Here is a 20,869-nt window from a genome sequence, read left to right on the forward strand (position 1 = left end):
TTTTTTCATATGAACTACTCGTATTATTTTTAATTCAGATGTACAATTGTGTGAAATACAACTGTACAGAATGTGATACTTCTTTAGAGATTATTTTTAATATCAGTAGTCTTTGAATCAATAAACCAAAGTCTGGAATAATCTATCTGGAGTCAGCATTTTTGCACCCAAGAAAATATTATTTGGGGATATTTATTTTCTTTATTTTTCCCCCAAAAACTGGCACCAGAAGGAAATTGATATCACATTGGTTAATACAGACAAACTATCTTCTCTGGACTTTATATCTTCTCAGTTTTAAAACGTGGGAAGGATTAAATCAGGAGTCTACAAACTACAGCCTGTGGGAAAAATCCAGACTACCACCTGTTTTTGTATATAAAGTTTTATTGGAGCACAGCCACATCCATTCATTTGCATATTATCTATGGTTGCTTTACAGTTACAACAGTAGGGATGAATAGTTGCACCAGAGACAGTATAGCCTCAAAGTCTAAAATATTTACTATCTGGACCTTTAAGGAAAGTTTGTCACCCCCCCCCCCAAACTAAATAAACCCTGAGTTCCCTCAGAGCTATTGTTGTTAGGTGCTGTCCAAGTTGATTTTTGACTCAAAGGAACCCCATGTGACAGAACAGAACTGTCCCATAGGGATTTTCTTGGTTGTAATCTTTACGGAAGTAGATCGCCAGGTCTTCCTCTTGTGGAGCCACTGGATAGGTTCAAAAAGGCCGTCAATAATTCCGAGTTATTTTTACAGAGAAACTGCAAACCTCATCCTTTCATAATGTATCAGTATTCCAGGACAGCTACCTTTTCAGCTGCTCTTTTAGCTATTGCTCTGGCTTTAACTTCTTTTTCTTTTTCTTCTTGCCGGCTGCAAGAGAGGGAAAAAAGATGATTATTCCTAGCACCCAATATGTATTATTATAAAGGGGAAATCTCTCTAGATAGAAATATTCCATTACTCCTATACTTCTACAAACTTAGCTTTGGAGTAGAAGCGTAAATGCACACCACTTCGTAGTGTTCTTGTTTTTAATGTTGCTTTAAGAAAAGACAAATATGCCACAGCAGATCAGTAAATAAATTTTTACTACTATGTTTATCTTGGAAAATACGAGGTATTATCCTTCTCCCCAGATCCCTGAGTGGCACAAACAGTTTGCTTTTGGCTACTAAACATGAAAAGTTGATGGTTAGAACCACCTAGAGGCATTGCGAATGAAAGGCCTGGCAATCTGCTTCCATAATGACTATAGGCAAGAAAACTCTATGGAGCCCAGTTCTACTCTGTAACACATGGGGTCACCACGAGTCAGAGTTGACTGGATGGAATCAGGCTGTTTTTTTTTTTTTTTTAATTTTTGTCCCTCTCCCCAGAAAAACAATTGAGATATTTAAAAATATTGACCACCATGTCTAGTTGTTAACAGATTTCCATTTGTTAGCATCCGATGATTACATTTTTGGATTATCCGTAACAGTGACCTACATATGCAGAGGACAGAATTTGCAGTTTTTTATGCCATTAACTCTGGGAGAATTTTCCCTTAGCAAATGGTGCTCCCTTAATGGTAATCCAAGTACCTTTCTGAACAGTAAGAACACTAAGAGAAATGCTGTAAGTATGTGGCTTAAAATAGCAACTCTGCTGAACTCAATATAAGGACAGCCTTCATGATCTACTTCCTTGAGAAAACCTCTTTGGGGAAAACTTCAATATCACTCCCTCACCCACCGCAGGCCTGCCTTCTCCTATTTTCAGCAGTAGCAGTGACTACAGCACTACTCACAAGAAGGCCTCACACATGGAGCAAGTATTGCTATGAATTTTCCCATCTGGACCCTCGATGGGGTTGTTCTCTCTGGTACATACGAGCTGCCCATTCCTTACATAGTTGCGGTATTCACTGCACAGCTTCTGCCAAAAGAAGGGAAGATTCAAAATCAGATAACTAAACATGTGTAACTATGAAATAATGTCCAAAAACAGTGGATGCATTGAGTACACACTGAGTTCTTAAGATATATGAGGCACTGTGCTGTGCCATTGCATATGGATGAGTTCCTTGGGTCTTCATGCAAATAACAGACATAATATTTTTAATTATTTTATAAATGATGAAACTTAGACACAAAAAAGTTAACTGTCTAACCTTACTGGTAGGGGATGGAGCCAAGATTTGAATCCTAACAGTCTGAGTTCAGATTGCTAGTTTTTAACATCATGGGTGGCCATGAAAAGTATGCTTCGCATGTTCGAGAAGAAACAAGGTGGCCACTGTGGCAGGCATAGGGGAGTGATGGGTACAATAGCAGAAAATGAGGTCTGAATGTTGAAAAGTATAGAGCAGGTGAGGTATTGTAAGCCACGAGAAGGACCTTGGTTCTTACTCTGAGTGAGATGAAAACCTACTAGGTGACATAATCTGCCCGATGTTTTTAAATAATTACTTTGGCTTCATAGTTGAGAATAGACTGTATGGGGCAAAGATGAGAGCACAGAGAGCATTCAGAAATGAAGTTTTCCAACTTAGAAAAGAATAAAAGAAAGGCGTAATGAAGACCTGAGACACAGCCTGCAGAAATATTCCAAGGGGCAGTGGGGGCATCATGGGCTTTGAAGCCAGAACTTGTGGTTCAATTGCTAGCTGTCAAATTACTAAGTATATACGTTTCAAAACTTGTTTTCTGAGCTTCTGAGTCCTCATCTATAGAATATGGATAATAATGTACACCTTGCATGTTTACAACAAAGATCAGTTACAAAATGTTTACAACATCTGGCATACAATAGCAACTAAATAATCAATAGCTTTCACCATTACCACCACCACCACCATCATCATCATCATCATGTGAAATTTTACAGAATGGGAACCCAGGATTCAGAGGTGTTCTTAACTCACTTTCCCAAAAATGTCACAGAACTGGGACTAGATTTGGACTAAAACCTAGATTTTGTTTTAACTAAGCATCCCTTATACAACGAAGTATGGAGAAAAATTTGAACATCTCCCTCTCTTGGTTTACGTTCTGGCAACGAGATGACAATCTGTATACACTTCTTTCCTGGGATAGTGTAATTCACATGGTCAGTGGGAGAAAAGAGTAATTGAGCTCCTATCTAATTCCAAAGCAACTAGATTAGATCTGAAGTTACTAAATTGAATACGGAAGAGGAGGTCGTATTATTTATGACGATGAAAATACATGTTCTCAGTTTGCAAAGTTGGTAAGGCCCCTGGGATGAGGAGGAGTGAGTAGGAGTCTTGCATAGAGAAAAAGATCACTGAACATTTGCTAGGATGTGCTGATCTGAAACAACTACCTGTACTGCTTCTATCTTAACGTTTTCAGCCTCAAGTTTTTCCTTTTCTTCCTTCTCGTTATTTTTCTTCTCATCTACTTCAGATTTTCTGCAATAGAAAAAGAAGATACAAGCTGAATACAAGTCCCCATTCTCTTTCATAGTATGCTTTAAGAAGAAATGAGAATCTTCTTTCCTTATATTCCATATGTACATATTACATACATATCCGGATCCAGTATTCAGTACAAATTACCCAGTATAAAAACTGCTATCACTTTGGCCAATAAATGCAGATAAATTCAGTAATTTACAATCCCCCTTTAAAAAAATAAATAAGACTAGCATGCTTTTTGTTTGGTTTTGGTTTTGGTATGTGGTCCTCTGTAGGTCAGTAATTTTTAGATCAATGATCTAAAAGATGCTACAATAGCCTTGGTTTCTTTAATAATAAAACTTTTCCTATCTAAACAACTACCTTATCAATGATGAAAGCAAAGGATGATACTAAACGATACTATGGGCCTGTACTCACAATAAATCATTTAGTAAAATCGTTTACAATAAAATTATTAAATATTAATTTAATGGAATTAAAGTTCAAGTAAAAATTTATGTTTTGGAGTGCAATAATGATTCAAGTCCAGGATGGTTCAACAGCTAATTTTTTTTAGGGAGATCATGAACCTGAGATTCTGGCATTCTTGCCATGTAGAATATCAAGAGTGGGAAAAATCCTTGGCATATATGATATCTTGTCATTTTAATAGCACCAGCCAATCAATTAGGTGAGAGAAGAATCTTGATTTCTTGAATCTCAGGACACAATATATTCTGCTGTCTTACTCTGACAAGCTCTTCTTTCGAGAAACTATGGACGTACTTAAGTTTGGGTCAAGGCATGTGAAAACTAACAGGCAGCATAACTTTGCACCCCTCTAGCCAGATATAATTTAAATATATTTTCAACATTTATTTCAGGATGAGGCTTGGAAGGGGGCTAGGTGGAGACTAAAATGGAGGAGAATCAGAAGTGGTAATAATCAACTTCTGCTATACTGTCCCATGCAATGGAGCTTTGGCCCCAGCCTTACCCACACTGCTCAGTAAAACAAAAGCATAGAAGACCCAGGACCTGGTTTAAAGAGAAGCCATTCAGTAAACAACTGTTACATGAGCCTGCCTCTTATGGGTTTCATTCTCTACTCCAAAAAAACTTATCAAGTATTTGTTTCACTTATATACAGTGATATATCTGAAAGGGTAACTACAATCCTCTCCATTCCATTCTTCAGGTTATTTTAACATTCTTTATATATCGGCACTATAGACCTCTGTCCAGTTGGCTTTTCCTTAACCTAGGTGATGGTTAATTTTATGTGTCAACTTGGCTAGGCTATGGTGTCCAGCTGTTTGGTCAAACACATATATTGCTATGAAGGTATTTTGATGTGATTAACATTTACAATCAATTAAGAAAAACAAATTACCCTCCATGAGGTGGGTGGGACTTATTCAATCAGTTGAAGGCTTAAAGAGCAAAAGGTGAGGTTTCCTGGAAAAAGAAGGAATTCTGCCTCAAGAATGCAACATGGACATCCTGCTGAGTTTCCAGCATGCTGATCTGCCCTATGGATTTTAGATTTGCCAACCAGCACAATTGCATGAGCCAATCCCTTAAAATATATCAGTCTCTTTGCTTTTCTGTTTTTGTCTCTCTCCGTGTCTGTCATTTTCTCTCTCTCTCCATATACATATGTGTGTATATATATATATACCTATACGTACATATACATATGTATATATATATATCCATCCTATTGGCTCTGTAGAACACTGACTGATATAACCCATATCTGAATACATTCATAAAACCATAAAATGTCAGGGATGGAAAAGAGACTAAGGGATCATCTAATCCTGATCATCAGACTTCAAACATCAAATATTAAATTGAGATGTTTCCCTTGACTTAATTAGAAGATAGAAGGATAACTGAATAGATGATAACATTGTCACTATAGGATTCAATATTTCTTAAAGTCTTGTCCAAATGATTTTTAAATTATCCAGCATATACTCATGATATGTATTCTACACATTTACGAAGAATCTGAGACTCAGGAATGTTAAATAATAAAAAAATTTAGTGGGAGAGAGGAGGACAGATACTCACAACACACTTGCACACATAGCACACTTATTTCCATGCATTCTTCCATCTGGGCCAAAGACAGGATCATTCTCCCAGGTACATACGAGCATCCCATTTTTCACTTTGTCCCGAAATTCGCTGCAGAGGTCCTGAAAAACAAAGAAAATATTTGCTCAGAACGGCTTTCTATCTTTCCTGCATCTTTCCTTCTGTGTAGAAGCCCCAGAAATCAAAGTGCTTGGTATAAGGAGAGGCTTCCGCTCAGGATGCAGGCTGGACTCAATTTTTGTTGTTCATTCTGACTCTCAAAAGTCAGCTAGCCAGAATGCTTCAGGAAGCCTGAGAGCTCCCTTCTTCTCCCCTCTCTTCCTCTCACAGCATGCTCCCAGGAAAAGTACTTACTCAGGCTGGCCCCAAAATATCCATAGACTAGCAAGATGATTGACTCAAACGTTATGATTAACAAAACAATGCTTAAGGGATCTGGCAGTGTGTTGATAAAGTCCAGGAATGGGTGATGCTGGCCTTCAACCAAGAGTAACAATAGGGGTGGAGTAGAGGAATGTGTTAGGACGATTTAGAAAACCTAAAAGGACTTGGCAACTGAGGAGATATGATGGATGACACAAATTTTCGATTCTAAATTATCAATAAAAAAATGGTGCCAGCTAACAGAAACAGTCATTGAGAAAGTGAATCAGTTTAAAGGCAAACTTTTTAACTGTGTCAACTTTTCCCAAATAATGATAGATTTGTATTCTTTGCAGCTGTTGTTAATAAATATAAATCTTGTAAACCTTCATGGAAAACACAATAAAATTTTATTTTTTTAAAAAAAGATGAAACTCATATATGACAATTTCATAAGAGCTACTCAGCATTCACACACAGATTTTGCAGGGCAACCTGTAAAATTATAAATTATAAAAGCATGGAGGGTTAAAAAAATTGAAAAGTCAGGGGGCTTTCTTAGCTATGCTAATTGGGGGTGAGAAAACTATTGCTAGTGCTTCCTCCATGCTTGAGTGGTGTCAAAGATCAGATATAGTATAGGTGAATTTTTTTTTTTTTAAATCGGGCTACTGTGAATGATAGGAATCTTGTACTCTCTATTTGAAATAATAAAGGTGTGAATGGCATAAATAGAAATTAGAAAATTGAAAAAAATTAATATTAATGATCTGTGAGTGAAAAGAGAAATCTAAGAAAAACTACTAAATATGGGAAATACACTTACAAAGAGTTAACTCCATTTTTTATTAAATTAACCTCAAAATTTAAATAATCATGACATAAAGTTGGTACTCTGGAAACTTCTAATCAAGATCATTTTTTCAGATTAAAAGTTTTCTTTATTCATTTCAGGCATGAAAAATGAGCAGGAAAACTCTTATGATAACGAGATATCAAAAATGCTTTTGTAAAGAAAAATACGTCAGGGCATAGCATCAGCATCTCTGGGAAAATTACCTTTGCAGCGTCTCTTTTAGCCTTTGCTCTTGCTCTTTCTTGTTGTTGACTATAGGAGGTGGGGAGGGGAGAGAAGAAGAAACGGATCTTAATGGAGTAGATCCTTAACATTCACAGGTTGATCATTCATCTTTTTGATCATTCTCAAGCAGCCTCAAAGATCCACCCACAGTCGTTTGTAATTTTATTGAGTAATAAACTAGAATGGTATACCCACCTCAAGAGAACGGTATGCACAAGTAAATTCCTCAGTTAATCAGTAAACCTATTTAAGTGATTGATATCATCACCACCATCATCATCATAAAAAGTGAACCCTCCCAAAGTAGACCTATGGTAGAACGAGTGATAGAGTGATAGCTCTTAGACGTTTTGGATGACTAACAGGCTTGCGTATAGAGTTTAGTGGCCTGGGTCTATAGCGTAATTGGATCTACACCACAAAAAATCAATCACATTGCATAAAAAATCATTAAATAATTTATAAAAATGTTTTAGCATGTTCTAATCTACTTGCTCATCAATCAAATTAAAATTTCAAGAAAAATGAAAAGACTTTCTTGCTATTTCTTCTTGTTGACTATAAGGAACAGAGAGAAGAGGAAGAAGAATAAAGAGGAGGAAGAATGGATCTTAATAGAGTATATCCTTAGCATTCATAGGTTGATCATTCATTGATTTGACTATTCTCAAGTAACTCCATGTGAAGGTGTGCGAGAAGCACCTCTGGAGGGAAGACTGGTTCGCAAGAAAGTCAATATCCTTTGACAACATCTCTAAAATATGAAGCAACAACACTTTATTTCTTTTTTGATAAAGAATTTTTATACTGATAGGAGAAACTTACAGAAATATCTCCAAAAATTGTGAGTTTTTCCTCTTTTTTTTAATTTAAAACATGGAAACTGATTTAAACTTTACCACAAATCTAAATTGACTAAAAAATCTAAGAGGCATTTTCCTTCCGTAACGGGGAATTATCAGAGGAGGAACAGAGCTGACCACTAGGTGGCAGAATTATTTTCTGTGACTGAAAGATTCATGTAAAGGTAAAGAAAAACAGACTGAAACAAGCCTTAAACACAGGCAGAAAGAATTACAAGAAGCTCATAAAGGCCTTGATAAATTATTATATCCTGCCTGCACCTACAGTGAGAAATACATTATTATTTTTTCATCCATATGGCATATATCCTGTACTGACATTTCCATCATTCTCAACATCTCTTGGCCTTAGCTTTTTTCCTCTGTAACTTGTGATAACATAGAGCCTACTTCTTATGGTTGTTGTAAAGACTGAAAGAGGTAAGAGTAAAGCTCTTAACAAGTACCGGGTGATTATGTGCATTTAATTAATGTTTCGGTTATAATGATTATATTGTCATCATCTTGCCTTCTATCAAATAGATTTTCAGTGCTTCCATGGCTCAAATTTTATGAGAGAAATCTGCTGACTTATATCGCTCTCTGTCAGGAAATAGTCGCTATGAGTCAGAATCAACTCGACAGCAACGAGTTTAGTCTTTTTTTTTTTTTTAATCAGGAAAGACTAAATAACTGAAATCTTTCATATATTCCAGGCACACAGAAAATAAACTGGGATAGTTCTTTGGTCACAGATCAGAAAAATCATAGACTCTTATTTGAGGAAACATATTATATCATCTGGAGCCCTGTGGCACAGTGGTTAAGAGCTCGGTTACTAACCAAAAGGTCAGCAGTTTGAATCCACCAGCCACTCTTTGGAAACCCTATGGGGGCAGCTCTACTCTGTCCTATAGGGTCACTATGAGTCAAAATCAACTTGACAGCAACAAGTTTGGTTTGATTTGGATCATACCAACTATTCTAACATCATACTTTGTGCCCCCTATAAATGGGCATCCAACTCCTATGGATATACTCCTTGGTAAAGTAGAGGGTCAGTGAAAAAGAGGAAGACCCTTGACGAGATGGATTGACACAGTCGCTGCAACAATGAACTCAAACATAGAAAAAATTGTGAGGATGGCCCAGGACAGGGCAGTGTTTCCTTCAGTTGAACACAGGGTCGCTATTCAGAACTGACTCCATGGCACCTAACAACAACTCGTATGGAATAAAATCAGCATTCTTGAAGCAGCCTTTCTCTACTCTATTACGAAGTTCCTCTTCGTGTTGAGCCCAAATCTGTCTTCCTATATCTCCCATTCACTTTAATTCTATTCCTTGAGGTCACAAAGATTAGTAGGAAGAAAAATAGTGAACTGGAAAAAAATCCCATAAATTTTGCCGTGCACCATATTCATGTTTTATATATAAATTTTATCTATTTCATAATCCAGCTGATAATCCTTCAGAAAACTAAAAGCATTTGGGTGATTATCATGAAGTATTCTCTAAGTAAAAGACTCAGAGTTCCTTCTGAAATGTCCTAGAAGAATTATTCTGAATTTTTTATTGTTGTTTGTTTTTTACCATCTCAGTAGTTACCATCTGAAAGCCCTTCATTTGCTTTTTTGTTGTTATTTTTTCTGTTTTGTTTGTTTGTTTGTTTTTAATGCCTTTAAATGTGATGCCCAGAACTGAACGCTACACTCATGAGGAAAATGTATTATTATTTATCATTGTTTGAAAACTTCCCATAGCAGTTCCCTCTCCTCACTACATCAGAAGCACTATGGCTGCAGCTCTACTTACAAGAGGGCTTCACACATGAAACAAGTATTCCCATGCATTTTCCCATCTGGGCCCTGGATGGGGTCATTCTCTCTAGTGCAGAGAAGCCGTCCATTCTTCATAAATTTGCGATATTCACTGCACAACTCCTGTGAAATTGAGGAAGGAAATTGGAGGTGTTAAACATAGATTAGATCAGACTGCAAAAAGTAGTTGAAGATATTAAAGGGCTTTTTTTCCCTCTCCTTAAATGGAGGTCAGCAATTGGCTTATTTTAGAATGAGTTTTAACTTTGAAGATATGGATATTTTTAAGTATGAACCTTCAACCCAGAAATGGTCATATATGTACTGTGAACATACACACCCAAAAACACACAAATACAAACTGTAGAAATGTTTCATATAACTTCAGGGAGTTTATCGGTTCCCTGAATGCCATCTATGGATCCCCAGGTACATATACCCCTGACTTGTTCAATAAGGTCCAAAAACAAAAAACCAAATCCATTGACATCGAGTTGATTCCGACTCATAGTAACCCTATGGGGCAGAGTAGACTGCCCTATAGGGTTTCCAAGGTTTTAAATCTTTACGAAAGCAGATCCCCACATCGTTCTCCTGGGGAGTGGCTGGTGTGTTCAAACCATCAACTTTCAGGCAGCAGCAAGTGCTTAATCACTGTACCCCCAGGGCTCCTTTCAATAAGTTCCACTCACCTTAAAACACATCCTACCAGAATCTTTGGGACACAGCAAAAGCAGTGCTCAGAGGTCAGTTTATAGCAATAAACGCACACATCCAAAAAGAAGAAAGGGCCATAATCAAAACATGTACCTTACAACTCGAACAAGCAGAAAGAGAGCAGCAAAAGAAGGCCTCAGGAGCCAGAAGACAGGAAATTATAAGAATTAGAGCAGAAGTAAATGAAATAGAGAATAGAAAAACAGTTGAAAGAGTTAACAAGACCAAAACCTGGTTCTTTGAAAAGATCAACAAAATTGAGAAACCACTGGCCAAACTGACAAAAGAAAAACAGGAGAGGAAGCAGATAACCCATATAAGAAATGAGATGGGTGATATCACAACAGACCCAACTGAAATTAAAAGAATTATAACAGAATACTATGAAAAATTGTACTCTAACAAATCTGAAAACCTAGAGGAAATGGACAAATCTCTAGAAACTCACTACCTACCTAAACTAACACAAACAGAGGTAGAACAACTAAATAAACCCATAACAAAAGAAGAGATTGAAAAGGTAATTAAAAAACTCCCAACAAAAAAAAGCCCTGGCCAGGATGAGTTCACTGGAGAATTCTACCTATCTTTCAGAGAAGAGTTAACACCACTACTACTGAAGGTATTTCGGAGCACAGAAAAGGATGGAATACTCCCAAACTCGTTCTATAAAGCCAGCATAACCCTGATAGCAGAACCAGGTAAAGACACTACAAGAAAAGAAAATTACAGACCAATATCCCTCACGAACATTGACACAAAAATCCTCAAAAAAATTCTAGCCAATAGAATTCAGCAACATACCAAAAAAATAATTCATCATGATCAAGTGGGATTTATGCCAGGTATGCAGGGATGCTTCAACATGAGAAAAACAATCAATGCAATCCATCACATCAATAAATTCCACTCACCTCAAATGAAGTTGTAGTCTCAGATGGTCTTTTATCTCTTGAATCACCTTCCTTCTTTTTCTTTTCCTCTTCTTCCGTTTGGCTGAAAAAGAGTGATTTAAAAAGGAACTGGTAAGAATCATAGAAGCTCCAGACTGAAAGTGACCTCAAATATCATTTAATAATTATAGTTAATAAATGATTAAATTATTATTATGTGTCTAGCACTGTATTTGTACTATTAACTCCTCACAACTGCATGTAGCAAAAACTTTTGTTATATCCCCACTTTATAGATATGAAAATTGATTCTAAAAAGAACACACTGCTAATAAGTATAAACTGAGGATTTAAAGGCTAATCCAGAGATGTTTTTCTAAGTTTCCAGTGCCATTACAGTATCCCTGATGACTATCTAGACTTTGCTTTAATTGTGCGGGTGAATTCTCTACTCACATCATTCTTGACACCCAAGGTGGGTCATTCCATCTCTGAAATTCTCAAATTGTGCAAAGTTCTTCCCGGTATTGAGCCACAACCTGTTTTCCATAGCTTTCACCCATTGGCCTCACTTTTGTCCATGGAAACAGTCTAGAACTATCCTGTTTCCACATTTCAAAACAAAAACTACTTGGATATTTAAAGACTGACTTTCTCCTTGCTTAAGTGTGTCCAAGTCTTAACAATCCTCAAGGGACATGGTTTTATAGATTTGTCCAATCATGAGCTTCCTCTAAATATTTTCATTATTTTATTTTCTTATTGGCGTGGCCCTCTCATAACTGAACACAGAAATGATGTTGAAAAGACCAAATCATTCCCATTTCCCAGCTGCAGCACAACTCACAAGAAGGCCTCACACATGGAGCAGGTGTTGCCATGCATTTTCCCATCAGGGCCGTGGATAGGGTCGTTCTCTCTAGTGCAAGCGAGTATTCCATTCCTCACAAATTTGCGGTATTCATTGCACAGCTCCTGCCAAAAAAGAGAAAGGAAGTTGGATATATATTTTATTGTTATTCAGAGTAGAAGTATGAAATGTCTACATTGGCAAGACTAATGCTATGCCTCCTCGAGACCAAGATTTCAGCTGTGTTTATCTCACATGTAAATTTCAATAAAACAAACAAAGCTTATCGTTTGCTAAGAGATGAGAATATATGAGACAAAATAAGATGTCACAATGTAGAAAAGTAGACAAACAAATTTCTACTATAATCTAGACAACATAGAGTAAGTGCAAACGTAGCTACAAGAAAATCTGAGAACTCAGAGATTGGGACCCCCAAAATCTGATTTTGGAAACTAGGGAAGATTTTGGGGAGCAAGAATTATTTGGGTGAGACTGTAAAGAGTAAATAGGATTTTCCTGGGTGAAAAATAAATTGGGAAATTAAGCATAGCAGATTGTCAAAATAAAATAAGCTGAGAAACAGAGGTAGGGAACTATACAGCATATAACAAAACATGAAATTCTAAATGGAAGTAAAGAGTCAAATACAAAGAGACAGAGAGAGAAAAAGATTGACATTCATCCTGTAGTTGATGACGATCTATTTGTGGGTTTTAAGTAGAGTAGTATTGTGATCTGGTTTATATTTTAAAACATTATTATAGCTATATTCTGGAGGATGATTGGAAACAGTGAAGGGTAAAATACAGAGGGAAATTTCGGAGACTTTCAATCTAAACCAGAGGTGATAAACTGATCTGAGGTTACGGAAATTAATATCATAATATTTAAGAGGAAAAATCACACTTTTATTGTGGACTCAAAGAATTTTTATCCCAATTCATATGTGAAATTTCAAAAATACTCATTTGTTGAAAACACACATGTAGAATTTCTCTGGAAAGTGGTTAGCAAAATCTAATAGCTCCTCCTTCTTGATGCCAGTGTTTGTGGTGTTCTTTCCTAAAATGAAAGTATCGCCAATCTGTTTGAGGTGACCTGGGCTGTGTTGAGGCAGTCATTCTGGAATTTGGGATAATCTGCATGTCCATGCTCTCATGTCCTTCCTGGACATTGGGTACTCTGTATAGATCGTTCTTTTTCAGAGAAGTCAAGGGCCCAGTCTGGGCTGGGCCTGAGTCCAGACCTCCCAGGGTGCTGAGGTGATGCTGGCACTTCTTAAAGATTTATTATGATTGTAGACTAACGATTCCCTGAATTCTTTCCTTAACTGGTATGACTCTTTCAGAGTCCTGAAATTTACCCTATTATCTAGGTAGGCTTTCAGAATTGTAACAAGAGTCCACATTTGTCATAGTTTGGGGACCTGGGGAGACTTTCCCCTCCTGGGTAGTGATGAAACTTTATATTCCCACCATGTTTTAGTTTACAAAGTACATTCTTATCATTTATCTCTTAGTTCTTCCCAATAATCCTTGGAATAGGAAAGACAAGGATTATTAGCCCAATTCATTAGAAACTAAGAATGAGAAGTTTAATGACTAGCTCAAAGTGACAGTCTGTAAGTGATGGAACTGGAACTAGAACTTAATTTTTCAGATTCCAGATGAATGTTCTTTTATCATATAGTGTTAGTTCTGAAGCAGCAAAAGCTAGTCAATCTCCCATAGCATGCATCTCAACATCATCCCTAGATTGAAGAGTTAAGATTTTCTTGTGATTTTTGCAGGATAATGTTCCAGTCATTAGGCTCTCTGAGGTGTGCTCAAATTTTAGTGCCAAGTAGGACTAATTGGATGGATTCCACGCACTGCATATGAGGGTGCCTTTTCAGAGTCTCTTTTATTTCTTGCTTCGGCTTCAGCCTTTTTCCTTTCTTCAGCTTCTGCTTGGCTAAATGAGAGAGAAAACAAGAGAAATTCATTGGAACTGAACACTCACACTGCCGCTGTGCCCTCCCTTCTTAGAGAGAGAGGGCAACTTTGCCCCTTTATTATGACATCATCAGTGAAAAGCAACAAAACACCTAACCCTTGTTTTTATTTATTCAACTTAAATGTATTATTTTCTCATGGCTGTTTTATGTAAAGGACAAAATGCAAGGGGAGCTGAAAAAACCAATCACTACCATGCATTGATAATTCAAATGAACATAAATTCACTTTGTAGAATGAGATTCCATTGTATGCACAGTTAACTAAAGGATAATCAAAAGTGATTGTCAAACAAAACAATAAATCACGGATTCTAAATACAATCAAACTACTTAACCAACTAAATAAACTGAAAACTGTTCCAAATTGTGAGAACAAATGGCCAGTTCTAACTTATTGAGAAATATCACATTATATAAATATTTTTTTCTGTAATTTTATAGGGATTTATGAATGTTTCATGGGAAATTTTGACTCTAAGCAATTTCTGTGTTAATTGCTAACTTTGGGCCCTAAACTCCATGGAGGACGAGATGCCTATAAATTTCTAAAACAGGTTCACATATGAAGTTTGAGCAGTGAGGAAGCATCTGATATTTGCACAAACTCATGTTTGTTCCAGTGCTAAGAATGTTCCAGTGCTAACAGAGAGAGTGCTAGGAAAAATCAGGCATCTTGGAACAAATAACCCTAGGTACTTCATCCAACTTTTTGACTGATGTGCTCTGTGTAACGTATTCAACTCTTTTCCTCATTTTGAGCCACAGTTTCCCCATCTATAAAACATGCTGGCTTGATTAGATTATCTAAAAGGGCCCTTCTCCTGTTAAAGTTCTAGAATCCTGTGACTCGCTATACTCACTAGAAGGCTTGGCACATGGAACATAAGTTGCTGTGCATTTTTCCATCTGGACCACGAATAGGCTCATTTTCTCTGGTACAGAAAAGCATTCCGTTCTTCGCGCGATCCTGATATTCTCTGCAGAGTTTCTAAATAATGAAAGTGAGACAGTTCAGATATGGTTCTCTATTCTCTATTTGTAAATTTTAAGTGTTATTTATTAAAGACATTGGAAGAGAGGAATTAAGGATTTAAAAAAAAAAAAAACCTTTAGAATTTAGGATCATCCAAAAAAATTTGATATTTATTTCCTTGTAATATTAATCCAATTAAGTATTCAACAAATGTATTAAATTAAGGGAATATAACTATAAATATGATTTGGCTCCTTTACCAGTCAAGAGGAGAGGACAAGTAATTGAAATATAAAAAGTTAAGGGATGTGTTACAGGTCTGAATTAAGCATGCACAAGCACAAGAGAAGGATTGATTCATGGAAGGTTCAAAGAAGAGCCATATCTAAGTTGTATCTTTGAAGATGTATCCAGGCACACGGTGTGGCAAAAAGCTCCCTCAAGAGGAATTATGATATGCATAGGCATAGAGACATGAAAGAACATGTTATTTTGAGATGTTCTGGTATATCCATAAGTATAGTAGTTTCCAAATTAGTTGGGCAAAGAAAAGAAAGTTTGGGAAGTGGTCAAAAAGGAGAATTTGAAGATCGATCAAATCCAGTCCACTAAAAATTTTCTTTATTTTTGAAAGGAATTTGGATTTTATTCTTAGGCAATGGGAAATTGGTAAATATTTACAGCAGAGAAGGACATAAGCAAATGTTCACTTTTTAGAGAGATTGTTACATCAAATGTAGAAGATTTGAGTGAATAGAAGCTAAAGTTAGGGAAGCTAGTTACATTTTTATATAATAAATTAATTAAATTTTAAAAATTGAAGAATAAAAATTAATTGAGAGACATTTGAGAGGTAAAATTAAAAGGACTTGTTAATTTAGAACTGAGGGAGGAAAAAATAATTGAAAATAAGGCCCAGGCAATAAGGTAAAGTTACATGAAGGCAGAAGACTTAATGAAGTGAATTAATTTCTAAAACTGAGCTTACATATGGCAGGAGTCTGGCAACTATCTGGATGAAATAAGTAAATAGAGTTTACATGAAGCAAAATGGTCTAAATGTACTCTAGTATATCTTCAAACATTGGAATTTCATAATGCAATGGGTTCATGGAAATATCTCCTACTTTATAAAAACAACAGGGAGGACAAATTGGGTCTTAAAAATAGAGATAGATGGAAACCAGAAGTACAGAGACCAGGTAGGATATTAATGCAGTAATACAGCAGACAACTAATAAGTGTCTGAGATAAGACAGTAACAGTGGAAAAATAGGTAGATGAGTAGTTAAGAGATGTTTAGAAAGCAGAATGTAGCATGATTTTCAAGGAAATATATTAAACTTTTACACTGATATTATTTTTAAAATTGAAACCTCCAAAACAACTACTACACATTTGACAGTGAGTACATATCACCCTTTGAATTCAGATAAGGTTTTGAGATATCACCTTCATTCAGCAGTGTGGAACTCCTAATGTTCAATTTGATTAATTACCTCCAAATAGAGCTAGGAATTGTGATGCTGTATTCATTCTTCTAAGTCTCATAAAACAATACATATAAATTAGTTTCTAGAAAAGTCATTAACAGTGACATTTAGTCAATATTGAGAATGCACTCTAGAGTTATACATACATACATACACAGACAAAACACATTCAAAAGTCATAACAAGATTGATCAAACAAATCCTCACCTCAATTTCTCTTTTAACTTTAACTTTTTCTTTAGCCTTTCTCAGGTTCTCATCTGCTTTATGTTTTTCTTCTGAAAAATGTTGTTTACTGGAGAGAGAAAAATAAATAAATGAGTAGAGATGCTTCAAAACTTCATGTTACAAAATAATCATTTAGGAGCAGAGGGAAAACGACCAAGTTTTCCTGTTCTAGTGAAACACTGTTCAATCACCTTCAACTTCGTTTCATACAACTTTTATTAAATTAAACTCTTCACTGTTTCCTCCAAGACTGGCCATTTGTTTTTTATACTGTTGGGCATACCATCGTCTTCCACTGTAATAATCTTTCTCTAAATCTCCCCAGCCCAGTTCCCAAATGGAAATAAGCTCTATGTCTCCCCCTGTATTTTCATCCCTGAACGTCCTTTTCTTATAAAATAACTTTTATGCTGTCTTGCAACATATTTATGTGTGTCCATGGCTTATTTCTTCTATTAGCATTAAGTTTCCTGAGAGCAGGGATTTTTATTCATACATTCATTCACTGACACTTTCATTCAACAATTAGTTAGTGACTATTTTTTTGCCAAGCATTAGCCTGGGCCCTGGGTTTGTAGTGGTACAAAACGCAAACACATATCCTGTACCCTTGGAACTTATAGCCTAGTAAAGGAGACTGATAGTCAACAAAAGTCACAGAAATAATTATATAATTGCAAAATATGATGATTGTTGTGAAAGAAAATTAAAGGTCATAAGAACTAGATTTAAACTGTTTACTTTTCGAGATTTTATCCAACCAAGGAATTTGCTGCAAAAGACTTCTTTAAAGTGTTAAAATGCAGAGATGTCACCTTGAGGATTAAGGTGCGCCTGACTCAAGCCATGGTATTTACAATCCCCTCATGTGTATATGAAAGCTGGACAATGAATAAGAAAGACCTCAGAAGAATTGATGCATTTGAATTACGGTGTTGGCTAAGACGATTGAATATACCACGGACTGTCATTCTGACAGGTAAACACCTTCCTGGTATTTTTTGCTTTCAGCCAAGATCCATCTGACATCAGCAATGATATCCCTACTTCCATGTGCTCTTCTGAATCCAGCTTGAATTTCTGGCAGTTCCTATCAATGTACTGCTGCAACTGGTTTTGAATTATCTTCAGCAAAATTTTAATTGTATATGGTATTAAGGCTATTGTTCAATAACTTCCACATTCTGTTGATTCACTTTTCTTTGGAATGGGAACAAATATGGATCTCTTCCAGTTGGTTGGCCAGGTAGCTGTCTTCCAAATTTCTTGGAATAGATGATTGAGCATCTCCATGGCTGCATCAGTTTGTTCAAACATTTCAGTTGGTATTCTGTCAACTCCTGGAGCTTTGTTTTTCACCAATGCCTTCAGTGCATCTTAGACTACTTCCTTCAGTACCATTGGTTCTTGATCATATTCTACCTCCTGAAATGGGTGAACATCGACCAATTCGTTTTGGTACAGTGATTCGTTGTATTCCTTCCATCTTCTTTTGGTGCTTCTTGTGTCATTCAATATTTTGTCCATAGAATCCTTCAGTATTGCAACTTGAGGCTTGAATTTTTCTTCAGTTCTTTCAGCTTGAGAAATTTTCAGCGTGTTCTTCTCTTTTGGTTCTCTAACTCCAGATCTTTACACATTTCATTGTAATACTTTAGTTTGTCTTCTGGAACCACCCTTTGAAATCTTCTGTTCATCATTTCTTCCATTCTTTTTAGCTACTCTACTTTCAAGAGCAAGTTTCAGTGTCTCTTCTGACATCCATTTTGATCTTTTCTTTTTTTCTTGACTTTTTAATGACCTTTTGCTTTCCTCATGTATGATGTCCTTGACATCATCCCACAACTCATCTGGTCTTCAGTCATTAATGCTCAATGGGTCAAATCTATTCTTCAGATGGTCTCTAAATTCAGGTGGGATATACTCAAGGTTATATTTTGGTTCTCATGGACTTGTTTTAATTTTCTTCAGCTTCTGCTTGAAATTGCATAATAGCAATTGATGGTCTGTTCCGCAGTCAGCCATTGGCCTTGTTCTTATGATACTGAGTTTTTCTATGATCTCTTTCCACAAATGTAGTTGCTTTATTTCCTGCATATTCCATCCAGTGAGATCCATGACACAGTGGCTACAACAATGGGCTCAAATGTAACTACAATTGTGAGGATGGCACAGGATCAGGCAGTGTTTCGTTCTGTTGTATATAGAGTCGCTATGACATGGAACTGACTCTTCAGCACCTAACAACAACATCCAAGAAGGAAGATAATAAAATGCAGTCTACAAGAGGAAGAAGCTTTTGCTGACCAACACTGAGAAGAACTGGCAGAGGGAACGCATGTAGAAAAGAATTTATAGAGTTCAAGGATCTGAAAGAGAATGAATGTGATAAGACCTTGTCTGAACCATCTTCATAAATGCCATAATATGTATTTGGCAGTATTTGCTCTTCTCCCAATGTCAAAAGCCCCAAGTGAAAAGATAAGTGTTATCCAATTAACATATGAATGTGAATTTCTTGAGCAAATCCCATCAACTCTATCACAATGGAATAATTACTGAAGAAAAAAAAAATCAGTCTTGGTACCTTTTCATCTCCATCCTGTACCATGACTAGTCCATAAGGAGATTTTCAAAGACCACGTGGTAAAATGTTAAGAAGTGTTTTGTAAACCAGTATTCCAACTGGAATGTGAAGTCTGTTTGTACTAAGAAATAGTCACACTGCATTAGAATAGACATACAGCAATAGGGACTACTTACTAGAAAGTATTGTGATTAGTGGAGGGCATAAAACTGTTTAATAGTTCTCAACAAGAAAAACTTCCCCCAACATTATTTTTACTCACAATTCCAACCAGTCTCTATTTCTATCAGGTAAGTCATTCTGAAGAAACTGCATCTATACTCACAAAAATTCTGCACACAGGGCACATTTGCTGCCATGCATCCTGCCATCAGGGCCACGGACTGGGTCACTCTCACGTATACAATTAAGTTTCCCATTCCTCACTTGGTTCTCATATTCCTTGCAAAAATCCTTTAAAAAGACAAGTAATTTCATTTAGTATTTTTCTTCTTCTTAATGTTGAAACTTTACATGATAGATTTATAGTCATAGGACGTCTAGAAGGTATTGGTAAAAATATACAGCATATTAATGAGACTTAATAAGCAATAATAATTACATTATTAAACCACTTGGTATCTGTGTCTGTTGTGTGATGTATTTATTAAAAGATAAATGATCCTAGGAAAGAATAAGGTTGAGTAAATATTTCCTAAAACTAGATAATTCTTGTTGACTTCAAATCCAGGAAAAAATAAGTAAATAAAATATATTTTGTGGGATTCCAACAAGGACATAACAAAGTGCAGTGAACAATATAAAACAAACAAATGTTGCCTGTGAGCTGAAGACAGAATCTGTGAGATAAGATGTTCAAAAGCTACTTAATATGGATCAAGTCAAGAACAATCCAACCTAGTTTACAGGAGAAAAAGGAATAAGAAGGCATCCAACTACATTATGCTTAATTTTGTTTGTTTTTCTCCATGGATCTATGGATCATTTTTGTTTATGCTCTCTTTTTTATCAATGTTGCTATTTGGCATTTTAGTTGAAAACATCAGAAAAAGTGAACCTAATATTCTTTCAGTTCCCACTCAGGGAAAGACCATCAAGTTTAATATTTATTTAGAAAACCTAGAATGATTATGACTTTCAAAAAAAATCCAAAAGAGAATTGCTTCCAGAATTTGAGATATTCTAGTTCTGTACTTCCACATTCTCTCTGTGTTTTGAAATTTCTAATTACCTAATGAGGCCTAAACTTAACAAAAAATATACCCCCAATAACTCTGAGCTTGGAGACCTCTATGTCAATAAATGTACTTTGTGACAGTAAAAATTACCATAATTTTAGCTAAGAAGACATGAACATAAGAACAGTGGCTGAGAGTCAGGAGACCTGGGCAGTAGACATTGGCTCTAACTCCCTGGGAGAATGTAGTAAAGTCCCATCACCTTTAGGACCTCAGTCTCACCACCTACACAATGAGGTTATTGGAATAGATGTTCTTTAGGACCTTT

General features: G+C 36.1%; 1 protein-coding gene across 1 annotated transcript in view; it reads right to left on the reverse strand.

The window, feature by feature from the left end:
• The window catches only part of SPINK5 (serine peptidase inhibitor Kazal type 5), an 80,705-nt gene that overhangs the window by 33,315 nt on the left and 26,521 nt on the right, over nucleotides 1–20,869 (reverse strand). The window contains exons 7-18 of the mRNA XM_023739184.1: nucleotides 19,689–19,816; nucleotides 16,756–16,843; nucleotides 14,943–15,070; nucleotides 13,958–14,039; nucleotides 12,081–12,208; nucleotides 11,255–11,336; nucleotides 9,619–9,746; nucleotides 6,940–6,988; nucleotides 5,491–5,618; nucleotides 3,336–3,423; nucleotides 1,798–1,925; nucleotides 815–878 (exon numbers count right to left, since the gene is read on the reverse strand). Coding sequence (XP_023594952.1) covers nucleotides 815–878; nucleotides 1,798–1,925; nucleotides 3,336–3,423; nucleotides 5,491–5,618; nucleotides 6,940–6,988; nucleotides 9,619–9,746; nucleotides 11,255–11,336; nucleotides 12,081–12,208; nucleotides 13,958–14,039; nucleotides 14,943–15,070; nucleotides 16,756–16,843; nucleotides 19,689–19,816 — 1,221 coding nt within the window. The remainder of the gene's footprint in view (nucleotides 1–814; nucleotides 879–1,797; nucleotides 1,926–3,335; nucleotides 3,424–5,490; nucleotides 5,619–6,939; nucleotides 6,989–9,618; nucleotides 9,747–11,254; nucleotides 11,337–12,080; nucleotides 12,209–13,957; nucleotides 14,040–14,942; nucleotides 15,071–16,755; nucleotides 16,844–19,688; nucleotides 19,817–20,869) is intronic.

Source organism: Trichechus manatus, unplaced genomic scaffold (assembly GCF_000243295.1).
Source record: "Trichechus manatus latirostris isolate Lorelei unplaced genomic scaffold, TriManLat1.0 scaffold00130, whole genome shotgun sequence".
NCBI classification, from domain to species: domain Eukaryota; kingdom Metazoa; phylum Chordata; class Mammalia; order Sirenia; family Trichechidae; genus Trichechus; species Trichechus manatus.